This window comes from Felis catus, chromosome E3 (assembly GCF_018350175.1).
Source record: "Felis catus isolate Fca126 chromosome E3, F.catus_Fca126_mat1.0, whole genome shotgun sequence".
NCBI classification, from domain to species: Eukaryota; Metazoa; Chordata; class Mammalia; order Carnivora; family Felidae; genus Felis; species Felis catus.
Window position 1 is genome coordinate 28,380,470 of NC_058383.1, and position 22,530 is coordinate 28,402,999.

The following is a 22,530-nucleotide window of genomic DNA, read 5'->3' on the forward strand; positions in this document are numbered from 1 at the left end:
GCAGAGAGAGGGGGAGACACAGAATCGGAAACAGACTCCAGTCTCTGAGCCATCAGCCCAGAGCCCAACGCGGGGCTCGAACTCATGGACCGCGAGATTGTGACCTGGCTGAAGTCGGACGCCTAACCGACTGTGCCACCCAGGCGCCCCTAATTTCTTTTTTTAAATATATTTTTTAATGTTTATTTTGAGAGACAGAGCATGAGTGGGGGAGGGGCAGAGAGAGGGGGAGACACAGAATCGGAAACAGACTCCAGTCTCTGAGCCATCAGCCCAGAGCCCAACGCGGGGCTCGAACTCATGGACCGCGAGATTGTGACCTGGCTGAAGTCGGACGCTTAACCGACTGCGCCACCCAGGCGCCCCAAGACTAGCAGTTTAAAGAGCACTGTTCTATGATCTAAGTCACAGATGCTGGCCTTCCTGGCAATGGAAGGAAGCATAGAATTGGATTCCTAACTGGAATCACAGAACCTCCCACTGTTTTGGGTACAAAACTGGGATGGTTGAGTTTATTCGTTCATCAATTATTCACAGATAGCTCTTGGACTCCTCATGTGTACTACCCAGTATTAAGTGTCAGTGGAAGAGAACAGGCCTAGAAAAGCAAGAGGCCTGGATTCCAATCACCTCCATTTGCTGGTGATCTTGGTTAAGCCTTATCAGTTATCAAAGACTCAGTTGCCTCCTTTGTAAAATGGGAGTAATAGTAGAGAAATCAATGAGCCAAAGTGTGTAAGATTTAGCACACTGTCAGGCTCCTAGTAAGTACTTAATACAGGGGTTCTCAAGGTGTGATCCCCAGGCCAGCAGCATCCCCGTCACCTGAGAACTCGTTAGAAAAGCAGTTCTCGGATCTCATCCTAGATTGACTATATCAGCAACCTCAGGAGTGGGGCCCTTTAACAAGTCTTCAAGGTGATTCTCAGACACTCTCAAGTTTGAGAACCACAGGCTCAACACATGGTAACCATTGACAATTAGTCCCTGAGGCTGCAGAGACGAGCAGTGGGGACACGTTGGAAATATCAGTCAACTAAAGTGCCAGTGGCACGCAAAGGTAAAGGATCTTAGTCCTGACTCCTCCTCCCTCCTCCAGCAGCACGTAGAGAGCTCGCTGATTGGTGAAATCCCTCCGGAGACTCACCACCAGACCAACCCCGGAGACAGAAAACTGAAAGGGGTGGGACCGAGTGTAGCGAGAGCGGCGCACCTATTGGCTGTAGACCATGCCGCTGAGAGGGGCGGAGCTGCGCGTGCGCACAGCCGAGGCGCGCCCCTGACGGCGGTTGAAAAATGGCGACTGTCGCCGAGCTCAAGGCTGGTGAGTGCGCGTGGGCCGTTTGCCGGGTGAAAGGCGTCTGGCCTTCCTCTTGTGAAAAGGATGGAGCGAAAGGAGCGCGCGTGAAACAGAGTCCGGCTTTCCGGGGGCGCGGGGCTCGTTCTGCGGCGTTAGGGTCGGCAGAGCGTCCGGCTGGTGTGGCGGCCGCTGCGCCCGGGCCCTGTGTGAGGGAAGCGGTCGCACTGGGGCAGTTTTGGAATCGGCTTTGAGCTGGAGCAGGAGCTGCAGGACCCTCATGTGCCCGAGGGGCCTGCAGTCCTGCACGTTGGGCCTCTGGGCGCGTTTGTGAGACCGCTCTCGGGCCGAAGCTTTGGGCCGCTTCCTTCATGTGGGACTGAGTGATGACAGTACCCACAGCCATTACTGGGGTTAGGTACAATCCCAAACCGTTAGCTTAGTTGTCACTGAATCCTTGCAACCACCTGTGAGGTGCGTCCCGCTCTCCATGGGGAAAAACTGGCGGTGGGAAGCTGCCTGGCCATTCTCCAGGAGTTTTCAACAGAGTTCCACAAAGGTGCGAGTCGATTCAGCTGGAAACGTTTGTTCACCGTTGATTTTGTGCGATCGGATGTCCAGACAAATAATAGTAGTTATAGTTATAAGCGACAGAGCCTTAAATGTCAAGCACTACCCGATCCCAGTATTGCCTAATAGATCCTGTGTCACAATCTCATGCCCATTTTACAGACTGGGAAATAGGGGTGCCGAGAGGTGAAATAGCTCGCGCAAAGCGCCTTAGCTAGGAGGCCGGGTGCGAGAGCCTAGATCAGCCGCACCTGAAGGCCAGGTCTTAATCCCTGGGTGATACTGCTACCCAGTTAATAAAACCAGTTGAGTTTTCAGGGAACTTGGGATCCAAATCAGTAATTCTTAAAGATTTGGCAGGGAGGGGTTGAATCCCTTTGAGAAGAGGATGCTGGAAGCATTGATGTAAATGTGTGTTTGGGCGCCGGGCTGGTGAACAGTCCTGGAAAAGGCATGCCTTTATCCACAAGAACAGAGTTCACGGGAATCCGATCTCACTCCCCGCAGGGAATACGTAACACATGCGATATTGCATCAGCTCCAGAGGATTTTTTTTTTTTAAAGATTTTTTTCAGTTTATTTATTTATTTTGAGAGAGAGAGGGACAGAATCCCAAGCAGGCTTTGCACTGCCACCACGGAGCCCGATGCCAAGGCTCGAACTCACACGAGATCGTGACCTGAGCCTAAATCAAGAGTCAGAGGCTTAACCCACTGAGCCACCCAGGCGTCCCTCTTCAGAGGGTTTAAAGATACTTTGGGGAGGGGGGCACCTGGGTGGCTCAGTGGGTTAAGCCACCCGCTCTTGATTTAGGCTCAGGTCACGATCCTGCGGTTGCGAGTTGGAGCCCTAAGTGGGGGCTCTGCGCTGACCGTGGGGAGCCTGCTTGGGATCCTCTCTCCCTGCCCCTCACCTGCTCATGCGTTCTCTCCCCCCCCCCCAAATAAATAAACTTAAAAAAAAAAGGTATTTTGGGATATTAAGGCAAGTTAAGAACCTCTTTCTGAAGTTGTTATAGCACCGTGTTTTAAACATAATAGCAGGAAGGGCAAAATAATACAGAACCCCAAAAGAAGATGTAACTCTGGGGTTTAGGAGTGAGTGTCCTTCACAGATCTAGGGAGCCCTTTATGTTTTTTCTGCATTGCCCAGTTCTGAATATGCTCTGTGTTCAAGAGAATCTCAGTGACAGTGTGTTTCCCAGTCAGTTATCGTACATTGTATGGACTTGTGCCTTTTTGAAGCTTGCACATCTTTGCATCTCCCTTGGTTCTGCCTCCGAGAGGTGGAGCTCATCATGTTGGAGAGGGCAACTGAGGCGTGAGCTGGCGATGAGACGGACAGCCTAGATTTCCTAACTGCAGCTTCATTAATTCGCATTTCTCTGCTGAGTTTGAGGCTGTGCTGTGTGCACATACAGCCTTTGGGACAGGATCCTGGCCAGCGAAAACTCTCCCATCTACTTCCAAAGATGGAGTTAAAGAACGGGTTCGGTTATGATCCCAAGACTGTGATAAGGCTGGACCTTCCTTTTATGGGCCTGTTACAAAGTCTGATTGGGTGATAACTGTACTTGCATACCTGCCAAATAGGTTGAAGGGATGATTTAAAAACAAGGAGCAAGAAAGGTTAAAATTCAGTCTAGATTGTATCTCTGTAATGGAATCCTAAGACCCAGGTTTTTGTTGTTGTATAATAAAGCTTTAAAGGAATTTTATGACAAATGGATAAGTTCTTCGGGCTCTGTTTATGAGTTTTTCTTTATGTTGATGTACTTATTTGGTGCCTTGGGTAGGGCACAGTATGTATTAAACTATGTTTATTACACCCTGTATTATAATGCTCCCAGGTAGAGTTTTTGAGCTCTTACTGTGTTCTAGGCACTGTGGGTGAGAGGTGTTGATTGTCTGGGTTTGTTACTTAGTCTTGAGGGACAATGTGAACGAAGAAGGTTCCAGATCACTGCAAGGAATGATGCCAATTCAGCCCTGTGCCCGTCAGTATCTATACTAACATTTATAGTAAAATCTCATTATCATAACTGATACAGCAATCCGACCCTTGCTCCTCAAGAAGTTAGATTACACTCAACATATATATCCCCGATGTCTCAAGTTGGCAGTGTTAGATTTCTAACTAGGCTTATAATTTCAGAATCCTGTTGTTTTTTAGGAAATTAACTTGTGTCTTAAACAAACAAACAAACACAGAAATACCTTTTTCCTCTGAATGGGCCATTCACCAAGGGTTCTGGATAGCATAGGTTTTTATCAAAAGACAACATATTCCTTCCTTTTATGGAATGCATTCATTGTCTTTAATCATCTTTCTACACCAGAGATTTTCATGACATGTAGAACCTATCTGCAGTGCTAAACACTCTTGAAAACATACGAGACAGTAAGGGTTAATTTCAGGCTCCGGTGAGCTAATTCTATGCTCCCTTTTCCTCCCTCACCAAAGATGCATACCAGACTATAGCTACTGACAGTGATGATGTTAGAAAGATAAACTTGAGTTTGCTTAAATATATTAAAATAGCAAATCATTGCAACTTGAGAACTTTATATTTTTATTACAAACATGAATTGTGGTAGCTAATTGGATAACTTCCATTTAGCACATTGTTTAGATCGAAACAGTGGGTATTAGGCCACTTTACTAGGTACACATTTTTCTTCCAAGTATGCCTAAGAATTGAGGGGTGCCTGGCTGGCTCAGTTGGTGGAGTGTGCGACTCTTGATCTCAAGAGTTTGAATGAGTTCGAGCTCCATGTTGATGTAGAGATTACTTAAAAAAAAAAAAAGAATGACCAATTTGTTCTAGAATTGAAACATAATATTTTATATTTAACAGTTTTAAAGGACACCTTGGAGAAAAGAGGAGTATTAGGGCATTTAAAAGCAAGGATCCGAGCTGAAGTTTTCAATGCCCTGAATGATGAAAGTGAACCCCGACCGCCGTTGTCTCATGAAAACTTTCTAATTAATGAATTAATTCGGGAGTATTTGGAATTCAACAAATATAAGTATACAGCATCTGTCCTCATATCAGGTAAGAGGTTATTGTTACTTACCTGAAACAACATCTGCTTTTTCCCTGCCCTCAATTCTCAGAAAATGTTTACGCTGGAAATCCGATTCCGTTACCACAGTGTCATCTGAGTGACAGGGACATAAACATCTCATGGGTTCTTTCCATAGCTTGAACAAGGTCTCATGGGGCTTACTGTATTGTAGGGGAAAATAAATAAACACTAGGTGCACCCTTTGAAAAATCGCCTGATACTGAGAATAAGCAGTTGTTGACATTTTGTTTGCTGCTAGCTTTTTTCTATAGATATACTTTAAAAATACAGTTTTGATGTATATAGTTTTTGTTAAAAAATATGAAGCACTAGAGATAAAACTTTAAAATACTGCTACTATTATAGGTGAGGGATATAGGCAAATGTGTGTAAAAGCGTGATATTTAAAATGGATTAGGAAGGAGTTTACTTTCCTATTGGGGGTTAACCTTGGTATTGGGGGGAGGAGATGGACAGTTGAAGAGACATTTGTCTGTTAAATTTTATTTGTGAAGAAAGTAAAGAACTGAAAGGAATGCACGGTAGTCAAGACTTTCCCCTGGGCTGAGGGAGAAATGGGATTGGAAGGATTGCACCTGTATCACTTGATGGCCTTGTTTAAGGTTTGCTCTGTGCTTTACGATTGTTTCACCTCTCATTAAAGAAAAGAAACCATGAAGTAGATTTTGGAAGAGAGAATGAGTTCTTTGAGATGTTGGAACTTTGATTTAACAGCCCTTTTATTGATATTCTAGATGTCTTATTTAATGTTAAGCGTATACCTTAACTGAGTAAAGACCAGGATTTTTCGTGGTCTAAGGATCTTCAGTATCAGTAGCCACTTTCCTCAGTTTGTTCCAGATGGCTACATAATACTATTAGTGCTCAGAAAAGAAGAAAACTGTGAAAATAGAATGAATGCGGTCTTGGACTTGGGCTTCCCTAAAATGAAATATGGTAACCATCATTTGAAGTTTCATATTAAGTGTCTCGGCTTTGTTCAAAAACTGAGGTATAGTTAACAGTACAATATACCTTTTTTAGTATACACTGTGATGAATTTTACCAAATGCATAGTTTTGTAACTACCACCTCAGTTACAGTCTCGATGTAGAGTATTTTTATCACCTCAAAAAATGCTCTGCCCTGTTGTGGTCAACTTCTTTGTCTACCCCCACCCCTAGCAACCACTGATCTGTTGTTTTCTGTACCTGTCATTTGCCTTTTCCAGAATGTTATAGAAATGAACCCATTCAGGAAGTAGCCTTTTGAGTCCGCTTCCTTTCACTTAGCATAATGCATTTGAGATTCAGCTGTGTTGGGTTTTTTTCCCCCTGAATAGCACTCATTTGTATGGCTGTGCCGATTTTATCCATTATCGCCAGTGGTTTGTAGTTTTTGGCAATTATCAAGCTGCCATAAACATTCAAACACAAGTTTCTGTGTGAAAGTAAGCTTTCGTTTCTCTTGAGTAAAGAGCTAAGAGTGGGATTGCAAGGTTGTGTGTGGTAAGTACATGCTCACCTTTGTAAGGAATGGCTCAACCCGTTTCCAAAGTGGCTGTGCCATTTTGCCTCGCCTACTGAAAATCTGAAAAGTCTGTATACCTGGTGAGTGGTTCTTATCAAAATCATACGTGCTTTTTAGATGAATAAAGACACCTGATTTTTCCTCCAGAATCTGGTCAGCCTGTAGTACCATTGGACAGACAGTTTCTCATTCGGGAACTAAATGCATTTGAAGAATCAAAGGATAACACAATGTAAGAACTTTTTTTTTCTATAATTTATTTATTTTTTTATAATTTACATTCCAGTGAGTTAACACATGATGCAACAATGATTTCAGGAGTAGATTCCTTAAGCCCCTTGCCCACTGAGCCCATCCCCCCTCCCACAGCCCCTCCAGCAACCCTCAGTTTGTTCTCTATATTTCAGAGTCTCTTCTGTTTTGTCCCCCTCCCTGTTTTTATATTATTTTTGCTTCCCTTCCCTTATGTCCATCTGTTTTGTATCTGAAAGTCCTCGTATGAGTGAAGTCATATGATATTTGTCTTTCTGTGACTAATTTCGCTTAGCATAATACCCTCCAATTCCTTCCACGTAGTTGCAGATGGCAAGATTTCATTCTTTTTGATCGCCGAGTAATACTCCATTCTATGTATACGTATGTATGTGTATATATATATATATATATATATATATATATATATATATATATATATATATATACCACATCTTCTTTATCCATTCATCCATCAGTGGACATTTGGGCTCTTTCCATACTTTGGCTATTGTTGATAGTGCTGCTATAAACATGGGGGTGCATGTGTCCCTTTGAAACAGCACACCTGTGTCCCTTGGATAAATACCTAGTAGTGCCTTTGCTGGGTCGTAGGGTAGTTCTCTTTTTAATTTTTCAAAGAACCTCCACACTGCTTTCCAGGGTGGCTGCACCAGTTTGCATTCCCACCAGCAGTACAAAAGAGATCCTCTTTTCTCTGCATCCTTATCAACATCTGTTGTTGCCTGAATTGTTGATGTCAGCCTTTCTGACAGGTGTAAGGTGGTATCTCAGTGTGGTGTTGATTTATATTTCCCTGATGATGAGTGATGTGGAGCATTTTTTCATGTGTTGGTTGGACATCTGGGTGTCTTCTTTGGAGAAGTGTCTATTCATTGTGCCAATTTCTTCAGTGGATTATTTATTTTTTGGGTATTGAGTTTGATAATTCTGTATGGATTTTGGATACTAACCCTTTATCTGATATGTCGTTTGCAAATATCTTCTCCCATTCCATCAGTTGCCTTTTAGTTTTGCTGATTGTTTGCTTCGCTGTACAGAAGGTTTTTATTTTGATGAGGTCTCAATAGTTCATTTTGCTTTGGTTTCCCTGATCCCAGAGACGTGTTGAGTAAGAAGTTGCTGTGGCCAGGGTCAGAGAAGTTTTTGCCTGCTTTCTCCTCGAGGATTTTGATGGCTTCCTGTCTTACATTGAGGTCTTTCATCCATTTTGAGTTTATTTTTGTGTATGGTGTAAGAAAGTTGTCCAGGTTCATTCTTCTGCGTGTCGCTGTCCAGTTTTCCCAGCACCACTTGCTGAAGAGACTGTCTTTATTTCACTGGATATTCTTTCCTGCTTTGTCAAAGATTAGTTGCCCATACATTTGTGGGTCCATTTCTGGGTTCTCTATTCTGTTCCGTTGATCTGAGTGTCTATTTTTGTGCCAAGAACTTTTTTTAATAACTTTTTTTAAAATAAAAACTTAAAAATAAATTTTTAGATAGTGTTGTATTGGAGTCATAATCACATAGTGGTGGTTTTATTTCGTTTTAACTCAGCAGGTATTTATTTGGTTCGAGTGTGTGTCTAACACTGCACCAAATCCAAGGTGTGTAGCAATAAACAAGATAAGGCGTCTGCTCCCTGGAGCTAAAATTCCCGTGGTTTCAGAGGACTGAGCAACAGTCCTGCTGAGGGTCACGTTTCTTGGTTTCTTGGTCCATACCCCACCCCCCCCCACTTTTATTTCCCATCTGAGACTATCTTTTATCACTTATTTCCTTACTCACGCTGAACTCTTCCTCCCGATTATTTCCTTCACTTCAACTTAGGATCCCCCCAAAACCCAATCAACTTGTTTTGACCATTGAACTTAGTGAAAACCAACCCTCTGTTTTCATTTTGTTACTGTCCCCTCTTTTGCACTCTCTGTATGTTAAATTCTCCTATCACCATTTATACTGAAACTCTGCCCTTGAAAGGAAGGGTGACCACTTTTGAGTAGTTTCTTGGTTCTTTTCTTACTTCAGAGTTGCTTAAACTTTTCCCAGAGAATCCCTGAATGGCAAAAATAAAATAAAATTAAATTAAAATAAAATATAAAATAAAATATAAAATAAAATAAAAATAGAATGTACATAGGAGGCCAGGGGACATGGCTCAAAGCAGCCTTTCCATTAGCAAGAAATTTCTTTGAAATCTTGTTTTCTCTTTCGAAAACTTTATTGAATTTTTCTCTTTCTACTTCATGATATAATTGTTCTACCATAAAAATGTTATAAAGGACATACCAATTAAATTGAACTTTCCCACAAGTCTTTGCACAATGAATGTTCTAGGATCCACCTTTACCCCGTACTTTGTCCCAAGGCCCCGGCCCCAAGAGTGGCTGTATATTGTGTATTTCCAATTTGAGAAGCTCAGTTTCACTGGAGTTTCTGTGGCATTTTGTAATACTGACTCTTCTCCCTTAAAACACCTATTGTCATTTGTCTTTTATGACCTTTACTGTCTAAGTTTTTCTTTCCCTAACAGTGTTCTCAATTTCTTCATTGGCTCTTTTAGGCTTCCTTTAAATTGTGACCACTCAAGTTTTGTCCTTAACAAAACTTTTCATCTTGTCCCCTCGCCCACTTTTCTGAGTATGCCTGAGTCTTTAATGGTGCCTCTGAGCTGTGACTCCACTTTAAATCAAACACATGCCCTAAGTTGTGGGCCCACGTTTCTGCTGGCATCTTAAACTCACCGTGTCCAAAAGTTAAATCTGCTGTTTTCATCTCCTTAAACCCCCCTCGTAGGTTCCTCATGTAGCCATTTGGGTCTTAAACTCAGAGTCCATTTATGTTTGTGGCTCCAGCTCCTTTCTCCACCAGTCACTTTGCACATCGCATCCCTTCTACCTCTGCGGTATCTCCCATCCACTCCCGCTGCCCCACGTTGTGTTGTTGAGAAGCCGTCTGCTTTCTCTGTCTCTAGTCACTTTCTTTGCCAACTTACACTTCAAACTGCCAGCAGTTTGCTTTCTGAAAGACAGTTACTGCTTTGTTTAAAAACACTTCTGTTGTGAAGTTTTCAGATTTTAAAAAGTAATATGGATTGTAAGATTGAAATTTTCTCACCCACAAAAGTAACACACACATTGACAAAAGTAAATGTGTGAGATGATGGAGATGTTACTTAATTCGCTGAGGAGAATTCCTTTGCCGTGTGTGTGTGTGTGTGTGTGTGTGTGTATACATAAATATCAAGTTATCACCTTGTATAGTTTAAATACCTTACAATTTTATTTCTCAGTTATATGTCAGTAGAGCTGGGGGAAAAAGGGTAAAACGGTAAGCATAACACATACTAGATACATGTGCCAGTGTGAGTGTAAAGTGGTTTTCCACAAACACATTCATATTTTTCAGAGAAACTTAAGAATTTGCACACAAAGTAGGATAAAGTCTAAAATACCCTTATGTTAGGTCAAGCCATGCCACCGAATGAGTTTGCCAAATTTATGAAGAAGACTAGTTTTCAGAGTTTCTGTGTTTTAACATTGCAAATAAAGTATTGTAAGGCCGAACCTGAAAAAATATTCTCCTTTTTTAACTTGTATTTTTTTTATAAATTTTTTTTTAATGCTTATTTATTTTTGAGAGAGACAGAGACAAAATGTGAGTGGGTTGGGGCAGAGAGAGGGAGGTGCAGAATCCGAAGCAGGCTCCAGGCTCCGAGCTGTCAGCACAGAGCGGGGCTCTAACTCACGAGCCGTGAGATCATGACCTGAGCCGAAGTCGGTCGCTCAACTGACTGAGCCACCCAGGCGCCCCTTAACTTTTATTTTTTAAAAAATCTTAGTATCCATGAATTTGTGGATTAAATATACTAGTTTTTTGTTTTCTAATAACATTTAAAAATATCTGAATCTTAAAATTTTAAATCTTAAAAACTTTATTGATGTTAAGAACAAGATTGTTTAAATTTAAAAATCTTCTTGAACCAATTAGCTCTTTGGGACACATTGGTTTAAAATAAACGAAAAGACCTATTTTATGTTCCTGGATTGTAAGATATATTCCTTTCATAAGAGTTGAGGCATCTTAAATAGAGAAACTTACTTTCCTCCTTTCCTTGTGTTATGAAACAGTTGGCATGCAAGGAGTTACTTATTGCTGCGTAACACACTGCCCCAGGATTTGGTGGCTTGTAACAACGAACATTCATTATCTGTGGCCAGAAATCTCTGGGTGGGGCTAGTGGGGCATTTCTCAGGAGATCCGCTTAAAGGGTAGCCAGGGACGTCGTCATCTGAAGATGTGGCTGGGGCTGGAGGATCCCCTTCTGTGTGGCTCCTCACATGGCTGCTTGCACGAGACTCCATTCCTTCCATGTGTACCATTCCCTAGGACAGCTTGAATGTCCTTATGACGTGGTGACCCAGCAGAGAAGGCAAGGAGGAAGCCGAGGGGCACGGTGGTTTGTGACCCAGTCTTGGAAGTTGCACAGCACTCTCATTTAATATGTTTTTTGGTTCAAAGAAGTGACTTGAGCCCACACTCCAGGAGAAGGCAGTTAGGCTCCACCTTTTGGAGGGAAAGGAATGTCATACTTTAAGCTATCACACCAGCTAATAAATAGTTGTCCCCAAAAACTCAGTTAAGTTGTATTTTCAGTGATGAGATTGGAAACATTTCTGGTGTGCTTCTGTCTCTCCCATCGTCAGCTGCATAGCTTCCGTTTGTGCAGGGATGCTCGTGTACATCTCTGAGCAGTATATTGTAATGCAAAGAGTATGGGACTTGGGATTCAACTGGAAAGTTTGTTTACTTACTATCTAAGGAATCTCCAGGGGCGCCTGGGTGGCTCAGTCCATTAAGCGTCCGATTTCAGCTCAGGTCATGATCTCACAGTCTGTGGGTTCAAGCCCTGTGTCAGGCTCTGTGCTGACAGCTCAGAGCCTGGAGCCTGCATCGGATTCCGTGTCTCCCTCTCTCTCTGCCCATCCCCTGCTCATGCTCTGTCTCTCTCTGTCTCAAAAATAAAAACATTACAAAAAATTTAAGAAATCTCCAGCATATCTTCCCTGAGGCATGGTTTTCTCACGTATAAATTGGGGATGATGATTATGACATCTACAGGGCGAAGACAGAATGGAGAGATATTTGGAAACTGTAAAAATCACTTTTTCTTTAAACTGCCTGCCCTAAAAATAGCTTATTAAATATTAGTTCTTACCTGACTCCTGAACAGCTAACATTTATATGCCATTTAATATGTGCCAGGCATGGTTTTAAACCCTTGACATTTATGAACTCATTTAGTCCACAATAACCCTAGGAGGTAAGGACTACGCTTATCCTCATTTATAGAGGAAAAAACATTTAAGAGGCTGGGGACATTAAGAATCTTGTTGAGGTCAAGTGGTAAATCCAGGATTTGAACCCAGGCAGCCTGGCTCTTGAGACATATGACCTAATTTGACAAGGATTTATTCATCCAGCGTTTCCTGAATACCTGTTGTATTCAGACAGTGCTAGGTACTGGGAAGTCTTACACTGGACTTTAAAGTTGAAAAGCTGAATTCCTGTGTATTGTTTGACTTGGTATTTCAGTTTAGTTGATGTTTAAGTTGGTAACATGGGTTCTCTGGATTTTTAAATTGTCTTTCGAGTTAAATGATACTCTTAAATTTAAATATTTTTTTAAATGTTTATTATTAAGACACAGAGAGAGACAGAGTATGAGCATGGGAGGGGGAGAGAGGGGGGGAGACACAGAATCTGATGCAGGCTCCAGGCTCTGAGCTGTCAGCACAGAGCCCGATGTGGGGCTCAAACTCACAAACCGTGAGATCATGACCTGAGCCGAAGTCAGACACGTAACTGGCTGAGCCGCCCAGGTACCCCAAATGGTACTCTTAAATTTAAAAAAGCATGAATAGTTTGTGATTTGGATAGTAACCCTGCATCTTCTTTAAGTATAGAGAATTACCTGGCCATTCAGGTGGCAGAGGCTGCCTTAGAGTAGAGTTTTGGGGGCGCCTGGATGGCTCGGTTGAGCGCCCAACCTTGAGTTCAGCTCAGGTTGTGATCTCATGGTTATGAGATGAGCCCCGAGTCGGGGTCTGTGCTAAGCGTGGAGCCTGCTTGGGATTCTCTCTTTCCCTCTGTCCCTCTCCTCTGTGCGTGCATGCTCGCTTTCTCTCAAAATAAACATAAACATAAAAGAGAGGTTTGTTTTAAGCTTTTCCTGTATCTATAATTTTAACTGATTGTGGTTTTCTTCCTGCTATAGACCTCTTTTATATGGAATTTTAGCTCATTTCTTGCACGGAACTAAGGAGGACCTCCAAAATCCATTTTCGAGAGGGTCTTCACTTCAGCCTCCAAACCCAGATCTTGGCAGACAACCTAGCGGAAGAAGGCAAAGGGGTATGAATTTCCTGAACTTCATCATTTTGCTGTCAGCACGTATATTTTCTTAAATATTTCTCTCTGGAATAGTTTTTCTTGAGCTTTTGAGTCGTAGTTTAATTCTACTTACACTTAATACAGTTTTGGTCTGTGTTACTTATCATCCTAAAAACAAAATGCTTTTTGGAAGGAGAATCTGGAGGGAAATGACTGGACAAAATTCTCAGATATTATTTCTATACAGAAGTTTGGAAAAACCTGATTTTCACATAGATTTGTACTCTTTGGAGCAGGTTAGATTATTGGTATACTGAACAAATAGCATTTTATCAAATCATCACTTCCCCCCCCCCGAAAAGTGAGGAAAGATCTCTGCTTACAGATAGAGAAGCCACATGTTTCTGTACCCTTTGCATTTTTATTTAAAAAATTTTTTTAATGTTTATTTATTTTTGAGAGAGAGAGACAGACAGACAGCATGAGTGGGGGAGGGGCGGAGAGAGAGGGAGACACAGAATCCGAAACAGGCTCCGGGCTCCAAGCTGTCAGCACACAGCCCGACTTGGGACCCGAACCCACAAGCTGAGAGGTCATGACCTGAGCCAAGTCAGACTGACTGAACCACCCAGGCGCCCCCTCCCCCACTTTGCATTTTTAGAATACTGTTTGTGGAAGACTGGCAGCTACCTATAAATAACGAATTCTTAGGAGGACAGCCTCGGTTTCTTTAGAATGCTCCCTCTTCAAATGAGCTTTCTGTTGTTTTGTTCACATCAGCCATAGGCTGTCATTTTGCTCATCTGAACTGAGTGGTTTATTAGCTCCTCCTTTCCAGCTTCAGTCGAGTTGACCTCTTTCTAAGGCCGGTCATAGGTGGGGCTCAGGCAGCAGATCAACAGAACAGCTATAGCCCTGGAATGTGGAAAGAAACTTGTAGAAACCTCTGAAATACAGATCGCCCTTGGTAGTTTTCATAAACTGCCGTGAGCAGTATTGATCATGCCAAATGCTTGCTGTGTCTCCTCGGATCTGAAAGTGAAGTATTTGTGAGGCAAGGCAACCTCTTGAGGAGGTGATTTCTGATTTCACTACGAGTTATCCATTATCTTAGAATGCTGAGCTGATAGACCGTTGAAAAAGAAATCATCCCACCTCCTTCCTTCCTTGACGCTTGAGCAAACCGACCCTGAGAAGTTAGGTGACTCCTCTGAAGCCTGCAGCTGATCATTTTTAGCCGAGTCGGCATCCCTCCGTGCCCTTCTTGTACACTTTTCGGGGTTTGTGAGGAACTGTCATGAGTGCCTACTGGCCGGCAAGTACTTAAAACAATTACGTGAGTAAATGTCGCAACGTTCAGATAATACAGTGTAAACTTCCCTTTCATCTCTTCCGTCTTGTCTCGGCCCCACTCCCCACTTTCCCTCCCTTCCACGGAGGGAAGGCCCCCGTTAGCAGGTCGGCGGGTCTCCCCGGGATCCGTTTCCTGTGTATTTATGTATTCTGCTCCTGTGCGTGTCCTCCTGCAGTTGGCTTTTCTTCACTTGTCCTGTCAGCACGTGGACATCCCCTTCTACCTCGTTCTTAACTTCGTGTAGTATCGCGTGGCTTTGCTAATCGTTCTTTACCGATGTGCTGTTATGTTTTTAATTTTTGGCTTCTACCATGTAGCGGTATAGAATTACTTCCTGCCCACACAAGTGTTTGTCTTGTGCGGATGCCCAGAAGTCCAGTTGCTGGTTCAGAGCATGTACGTACTAAAAAATGGAGTAGATACTGTCTGATTCCCCTCCAGAGCGGCTTTACCAGGTGACGTGCCTACCGAGAGCGTACGATAATCGCACTTTCCCCGCGTGATTGCCACCAGGGGATGTTATACACATGAACACTCGCTCACGCGGCAGACCCGCGACACGGGTATTTTCGTTCCCATGAGGGAAAATAATCTCTGGAGAAAGCACGTTTCTGGCTTGCAAGCTTTTCATTTTTATTTTCTTCCGTTGTACGACGTGGTAATTCAGCACTTGCCTACAACACCTGGTGCTCATCGCAGGTGCCCTCCTTCATCCCCATCACCTCTTTCCCCCACCCCCAGCCGCCTCCCCTCTGGCGACCGTGGGTGTGCTCTGTCTGGTTAAGAGTCTCTTTCTTGGGGTGCCTCTCTTTTCTTCCCCCTCTGCTCGTGTGTTTTGTTTCTTAAATTCCACATAGGAGTGAAATCATAGAGTATTTACTCTTCTGACTGACTTCGCTCAGCATAATCCTTTCTAGCTCCATCCATGTGGTGGCCCCGCTTGTAAGCTTTTTCTAATCGATCTCATTCATGGCTAATGGCTAACAACAAAGTTACAAGGAACAGAGTATTTCTTAACTGAGTTCTGTTGTTTTGAGATGTGGGTCACAGAGTAGCAATTGTGGCTTCACACCTGGGAGGTGGGAGGGCTGGGGAGTGGAAGAGAGAGGGAGGGAGAGAGCGAGCGCGGGCGAGCCAAAGAGGGAGAGGGAAGAGAGTGCATTAGTTACTTTGGGGCCCTCAGAGACTCCGCTTAGAGTAAACCTTTGGGCGCTTACTCTGTGGGAAGCTCAGAAATGAGGATGGCAGCTGAACTAAAGAAGAACGTGATTTTGCAAGTTATTTTTCTTGCCGTCAAAAATTTTCTTGATAACAATGAACTCTTTGTGCAATGATTAAAAACAAATTTTTTTTAATGTTTATTTTTGAGAGAGAGAGAGAGAGGCAGAGCGTGAGTGGGGGAGGGGCAGAGAGAGAGGGAGACACAGAAACGGAAGCAGGCTCCAGGCTCTGAGCCGTCAGCACAGAACCCTATGCGGTGCTCGAACTCACAGACTGCGAGATCATGACCTGAGCCAAAGTCGGACGCTTAACCGACTGAGCCACCCAGGCGCCCCTGTGCAATGATTTGTGAGGAATTATCAGCCCAAAATTGCATTGTGTCCCAGTCGCACACTCGAGTATTGTGTTTACTTTCTGGATTCTAGCTTACTGTTTGATGGAAATGTGTTTGATTTGACAACATTGACGAGGTTATGGAGACATGAAAATAATTATTCTTCAGATTACAATACCTGATCTCTGCAGAAGCTCATCCGACTGAAACATAAAACACTTAAAATCAAATTCTCTTTTATTTGAACACAAGCCTAAAGCATTCCAGCATGAAAGCACTTCCTTTATCAGAGCTTTCAGAGTGCTGAAAAAAAGAGGGTTTATGTAGACACTCTCACCTTTGGAATGGTAACCAGTTCATTAGTGGTGCTGGTATTGGTGCTTGAAATATGGAGGCAAAGTAGTTTTTGGTATAAATAAAAAACCAGATATCTCATAGCAGAGAAAATCATTAACGGAGCTTGATAGCCCATCTGTAAGGCACATGCATAACAACTTCATTTCTTTACAGTGCTTTTCTAGAAAACCTGAAATGGTTGTGGCCTCAATTTTGTTCTGTCCAGCAAAGCTGCCTAAAAATGAGGGAGGCAGTCATCTGTGATCCAGACCAGTAGTCTCCCATTTTGTATGAGGGTGATCAGCTGTGGTGGACTAGTGGGAATGGGTGTAGAAGCAAATTGTCTTTAGAATTAGAAAATCCAGGAGCACCTGGGTGGCCCAGTCGGTTAAGTGTCAGACTCTTGATTTCGGCTCAGGTCACGATCTCCTGGTTTGTGGGTTCGAGCCCCACATTGGGCTCTGTGCTGACAGCTCAGAGCCTGGAGCCTGTTTCAGAGCCTGCTCCAGATTCTTTGTCTCCCCCTCTCTCTGCCCCTTCCCTGCTCGTGCTCTGTCCCTGTCTCGCTCTCTCACACAAAAATAAATAAACACTAAAAAAAAAATTAAAATAAAGAAGCATCAAGAAAAGAAAATCCACTATGTGCTTGTGGTGCTACAATTGCATATTTCTGACAACTGCCTAGATTTGTATTCTTTTTCTCTTGTCATCTAGTTGTCATAAAAATGGGTTTTTCCATTGTAAAAAGTGTCTGGGGAATATTTTCAGTTCTTCACAATTCTCAGAATTTAGTCTTTGCATTGCGTTTTTGTCGCATTTGATTGTTTTAATCTAGAACACTTCTGCCCTCTACCCCTTTGCCTCCATGACAAAAGAAATTCAGCAGAAGTGACTAGGGCCCCTTCTATTGCCAGAGCACAGGGGGTGGTCACTGGGGCCTTGGGCGTTTCTGAACTCTTCCTGGAGCTTTATTGTTGTGTTTTTGACTGAAGATTTTCTACAATTTCTGAGATACTTTTCTGATTTGGGTAGGAAGATGTAAACTGCTAGGTTTTTTTTCTGGCCACAAGAGGGTGCTGCCGAGAGGCATTTCTGTTTGAAGAAAGGTTTCTTAGTTCTTAGTTTCAAAGGTAGAACTTAGTTTCAAAGTTCTTCTTAGTTGAAGAACTTAGTCATCCTTCAAAATGCTCATTGAACACTGTCCTTGCAAATTCCATTCCTTACGTATCGTGTAAGAGAAGTTTATAACTACTACTTACCCATCGGTTTACTCCAGGATGCTCTCTGTTCCACCCTTGAGAGTGAGTCTTTAGTACTAACCATTTCCGATTTCCTCAGTAATGGTTTAAAAATGGTGAGTTCCTTTCTTTGTCCCAAGTCACCTGAAGAACTCCTACAATATCAGGGGCGCCTGGGTGGCTCAGTCAGTTAAGCGTCCGACTTAAGGTCAGGTCTTGATCTCGTGGTTCACGGGTTCAAGCCCACTGTCGGGCTCCGTGCTGACAGCTCGGAGCCTGGAGCCTCTTTTGGATTCTGTATCTCTCTCTCTCTCTCTCTCTCTCTCTTTCTCTCTCTCCCCCCCCCCCCGCCTCCTTCTTTCTGTCTTTGTATCTCAAAAATAAACATTTGAAATCTCTTTCAAAAAAAGAACTCCTATAGTATTCAAGATACAGCATTCAAAAATACACGTAGATATGTCTGCACACTGCTTATTTTGACTTGGGATAAGTACTGACATCTGTTTCTGTTAATTTCAGATGACCACCTAAGAAAGGAGAAGGGGAGTATTAATAATATTGAAGATCCTCTTGTTTCTCAAGCAGTAAAGAGATGACATTTCCATCTGGGGCGTCTTTTGTCTTAAAATTGTGTGTATTCAGTACCATATTTATTCTGCCAACATTACCAAAATACGTCACTAATGTTTGTACTTTGTAGAAATTCGAGTTTCTGCAAAACATTTAGCCCCTCCTGTTTTACTACATTTGTGAATAAAAACTAACTTGTAGCTTCCAGCTTCTTGGATTTGACTTGAAAGAGAGAAAAAAAATACTGTTTTCAGAAGGTATGATAAAGTTTTTTAAATTTGTAAGAGCTAAAGGGATTTTATTAGTACCTCTGTGTTCTTAAAAAAAAAAAGTTCAGGCCTTTATAGCCATATGCTCTGCTCTTTAACAAGGTTACATTAATTAAATTTCCTTCGGGCTGGAATTAGGTGGATTTGTAGAAAAATCCATTCATGTTCTGAGAAAACATTTAAAAGAACACTAAAGCCAGAAAAAACTATTTTCTATAAACTTTGTTTTTTTCCTTATGATTAGTGGTTTTTCAGATAACCATTTATAATTAGGTTTAGATATCTGAATTACTATCTAAATTTGAACTTTTAAACTAGGTAACAATGTACTTTTTCTTTCCTTGGACCATTTTGGCTTCTATTGGAAGATTTAATTAAAAGGAAGAGGGGGAAATAATTCTTTTAATTTTGCTGTAAGTAAAACAAAGAGTTTATTTCATTATATAAAGAATGTGGAGTAAGCATGAAGAGACAGGCTTTAGGAGAAATACCAGAAGGCACTTTTTAAAAGATGGCATTGTGTAACCTCCGTGTGGCCTTCACGCCAGGGGCCGCCACTACCTACTCGGGCTCCGGAAGTCTCATTAAATGCCAGTTTTTCGTTCTTGGGATAAAAAAAAAAAAAAAAACGGTAAGAGCTCTTAGTGTGCGATCTCTAAAATGCTATTTTGATATTTATTCAGACATTTTTATAACGTGGAGTCTCCAGACCGATATCCCTGACAACACCTGTTACAATAGCGCCCGGTCGGCCGGAAGTCGCAAAGCGTGTTCTGGGCGTGAACTGCGCGGGCTCCCGTTTACCGACCGCGTTTAGCTTGAACATTTTCCACAGGGAAAGTGATCATGGCTGGAGCTGGAAAAATTGGAGTCCTCTTCAGGGTGCGGACTCTGTGCTGCCTGTGGAAATTACTGACACTTATTATTGACTTTCTGTGCGGTGGTCAGCGTTCAGTCCTTACACCTTAACCAAGAATTTTTATCTGAGTGCCAAAAGTTTAAAGAAGTCCCCTCAAGACATACTTGACAAGTGAGAGGATTTTGCGAGGCCCTATTGACGAGCTAGAATTACTTGCATAGAGAAGTGCCATCAGGGCTCATTTCCATTTTTAAAATTAAATCTGTAATCTATGGTAACAGTTACGAATTCCGTTGTATTGGGTGTGGGGATATGAACATCTGAATTCTTCTCAGAAGACTTGGTTTACATGCAAGGATGTTGGCAATGGACGCTAAGTTTACCTCAGGAATTACAATCATGCAGGACTAGATTAAGAAAAAATTCTGGACTTTATCATTTTGGATACTGATACAAAGTCATCACGATAGAAGCTGAACAGAATTGTGGCGTGTAGTCGATAGTGCTTTTGTATGCGTTGTCCTGTCATTTGTTTGTACCCAGGCCACTTTTATACTTTCGATGTATCATTTAATAAAAAACACTGGAGCAACTCGTCTTTGTGCAGAGGCTGTTCCTGTGCCTGTTCGGTCATCAAGAGGTGGATGCCAGGACGGGAGGAATGGTTGGAGGCGGCTCCCTGGGCCCCCCCTTCCCCCTGCAGGCTCCCCGGCAGCCTGGGTGGAGGGTGGAGGGTGAAGGGAGGGAGCTGTGCCCCGCGTGTGCCCTTGCCATCAGCCACCTCACCTGCCACACTTACTCTTCACCCCGGGGGCTGGCGGGGATGGTGCTGTAACCGGGGACGTGGCCATGTAGGGCTTCAGAAGAGCATATGCAGCACTCTTTTTTTATATTTGGAAAAAGGGAAAACCACCTATTTTCAAAAAACTAAGATTTTTATGATTTCCACAGAGGACCTTAGGTTGAGAAAAATGTACTCCAGAAATGTTTATACTCAGGATATTTGAACTGTGTCAATTAATTTATAAGCCAGTAGTTGAAGAAGGTGCATGGGCAGAGATAGCAAAAAAAAAAAAAAAAAAAGATCTGAATACAGAGGACCCATCAAGCTCTTGTCCTCTAACTCAAAAAACTAAATCTGCATCACTGCTGGTGGTTTTCATGGGTTGTTAAGGAGAAGTTCGCTTCCAGAAATACAGAGAAGTTTTAGGGGAAGACTTGGATTTACACAAAAATAGGATGGGAATTGGGACTGAGGAGGGATTTAGGAGAAGTGGAAATCTAAAACTTGGGCAGTTAAAAAACAGCAGGAACAGAGGTGGCGTTTGAAGATGATAAATTTAGCTTAGCATATATGTTTGCATAGAGTAAACTAATAGCTTTATAATTATGTGCAAGAATGCATTTGTATATGACTCGCATGCCTGTATGATTATATAAAATTTGATGTGTTCCTTTAACCTAAAGCCAAGTGTACACGAAGGATTAACATTTGTGAGAATATGCCTTTAAAGGCATTTAGGACAATCCTCCCCAGCCACTTGGGTATTTGATTTTGTAACAACCGTTCTGCAAGGATTGTGTGGTCTTAATTTTTTTCTTTTTTAAATAAAAGGTAAAACTACCTCTAAAAAAAATAGACCTTATTTCTTGAATATAACGTGCAGAGTTTCCATACACCACCTATCCCCACACTCGCAGCCTCCCCCATTTTTAGCAGCACCCCCCCCCCCATCAGGGTGGCACGTTTGCTCCAATCGATGGACCTACACTGACCACATTCTCACTCAAAGTCCATAGTTCACATTAGGATTCATTTAAGGTGCTGTTCATTCTATGGGTCTGAACAAATATATCATGACCTGTGTCCACCATTATAGTATCGTGCACAGTATTTTCACTGCCCTAAACGTCCTGTGTTCTGCCCATTCATCCTCCCTCCCCCCAGGCCCTGGCAGCCCCAGGTCTTTTACCGTCTTCATAGTGTTGCCTTTCTCAGAATGTCAGATCTGGAATCCTGCAGTGTCGGGCCTTTACAGACCAGCTCCTTTCACGCAGGAATATGCACCCAAGATTCCTCCAAGTTTTCGTGGCTTGAGAGTTGGTTTGTTTTTTAGCACCAAATAATAGTGCATCACCTCAGTGTCCCACGGTTTGTCCACTCACCTGCTGAACAGCATCTTGGTCGCTTCCAAGTTTTGGCAATTCCGAACAAAGTTGCTATAAACCAAGTGCAGGCTGCAGTATGGACGTAAGCTCTCGACTCGTTTGGGTAAGTCCTAAGGAGTATGATTTGCCGCATCATATGTCAAGAGCGTGTCTAGTTTTGGCAGGCACTGTGAAACTCCTCTTGAGAATTTTAGGGGCCTTCCTCATAGAGAATCTGGAGGTACGAAGGCACCGTGGGTGGAAACGGATGAAGGAAAGAGCGTCGCAAGTCACTCTGCCGTGGGGTCTTGTCTTGGAGAAGTGTGGAGCCGTCATGACTGAAACAGAAGTGCCTTTTTGCAAGAGCGATCGAGCCAGGCTTGTGGCCAGGAATGACATCCCTTCATTCACAGGAAGGCACGGTCCTGTGCAAATCTTGGGCTGGAGGCCCTGAGCGCTGGTACCCTTCTACATAATTGGGTCGCGAGGCACGTGCAGGAGCGAACCATGCTTGACCCCGATCTTTGATATCATTAAAAACTGGGAGACAATCACATGTTTGAGCTTTTTTGCTAAAAGGAAAAGACTCCGAGAGAGAAATTTCCCCTCTGCCATCTCGTTTCATGAGTTTATGGAAACTCCCATTACACAGCACCTCAAAGAAAAGACAAGCCAAGGAAACTTACTGGACAGCTCTCAGAGTAACACTTTTTTTAAAAGTATTTTTCCCCCTTGATCTTAAAATAACTGGCTTTTTGAGCCATGAGAAATAAAACAGGCGTTTGCTTTAATTACTGGAACAATGCACTTTTGAGGATTCAAACATCTGAGCTTTGGCACTGGACACATATTTAATGAATGACTGTCCCTGAGCACTGGTAGAACGTACCAGAAAGGTATGGAATGCTTTATATAAGGCCTTCACATATGTTGTCCTGTTTAACAACCCAGTAAGGTAGTTGAGGCAAAGATTCTGTTGCTCTGTGCTCCTCCTTGAGAAAACACAGGCTCAGTTCACGGACTATTCTGTGGCTTCAGAAAGCAGGAGGGCCTGAGGAAGTGATCAAGAGGGTCTGAGATCCTCTGGG

General features: G+C 42.8%; 1 protein-coding gene across 5 annotated transcripts; it reads left to right on the forward strand.

Moving 5' to 3' along the window:
* Positions 1-1,170: 1,170 nt before the first annotated feature.
* Positions 1,171-19,886, forward strand: CEP20 (centrosomal protein 20). 5 transcript variants are annotated; one of them, XM_045047637.1, is made up of 6 exons: positions 1,172-1,324; positions 4,725-4,922; positions 6,613-6,697; positions 12,998-13,134; positions 18,116-18,226; positions 19,119-19,886. In XM_045047637.1, exons 1-5 carry the CDS (start codon positions 1,297-1,299, stop codon positions 18,190-18,192), a joined length of 525 nt encoding a protein of 174 aa, XP_044903572.1. In that variant the 5' UTR covers positions 1,172-1,296; the 3' UTR covers positions 18,193-18,226; positions 19,119-19,886. The 5 variants fall into 5 exon arrangements, 4 of the variants coding, with proteins under 4 accessions (XP_044903574.1, XP_044903572.1, XP_044903573.1 ...); XM_045047638.1 differs by having other exon boundaries at positions 18,116-18,138; XR_006591009.1 differs by having other exon boundaries at positions 18,116-18,423.
* Positions 19,887-22,530: the final 2,644 nt, after the last annotated feature.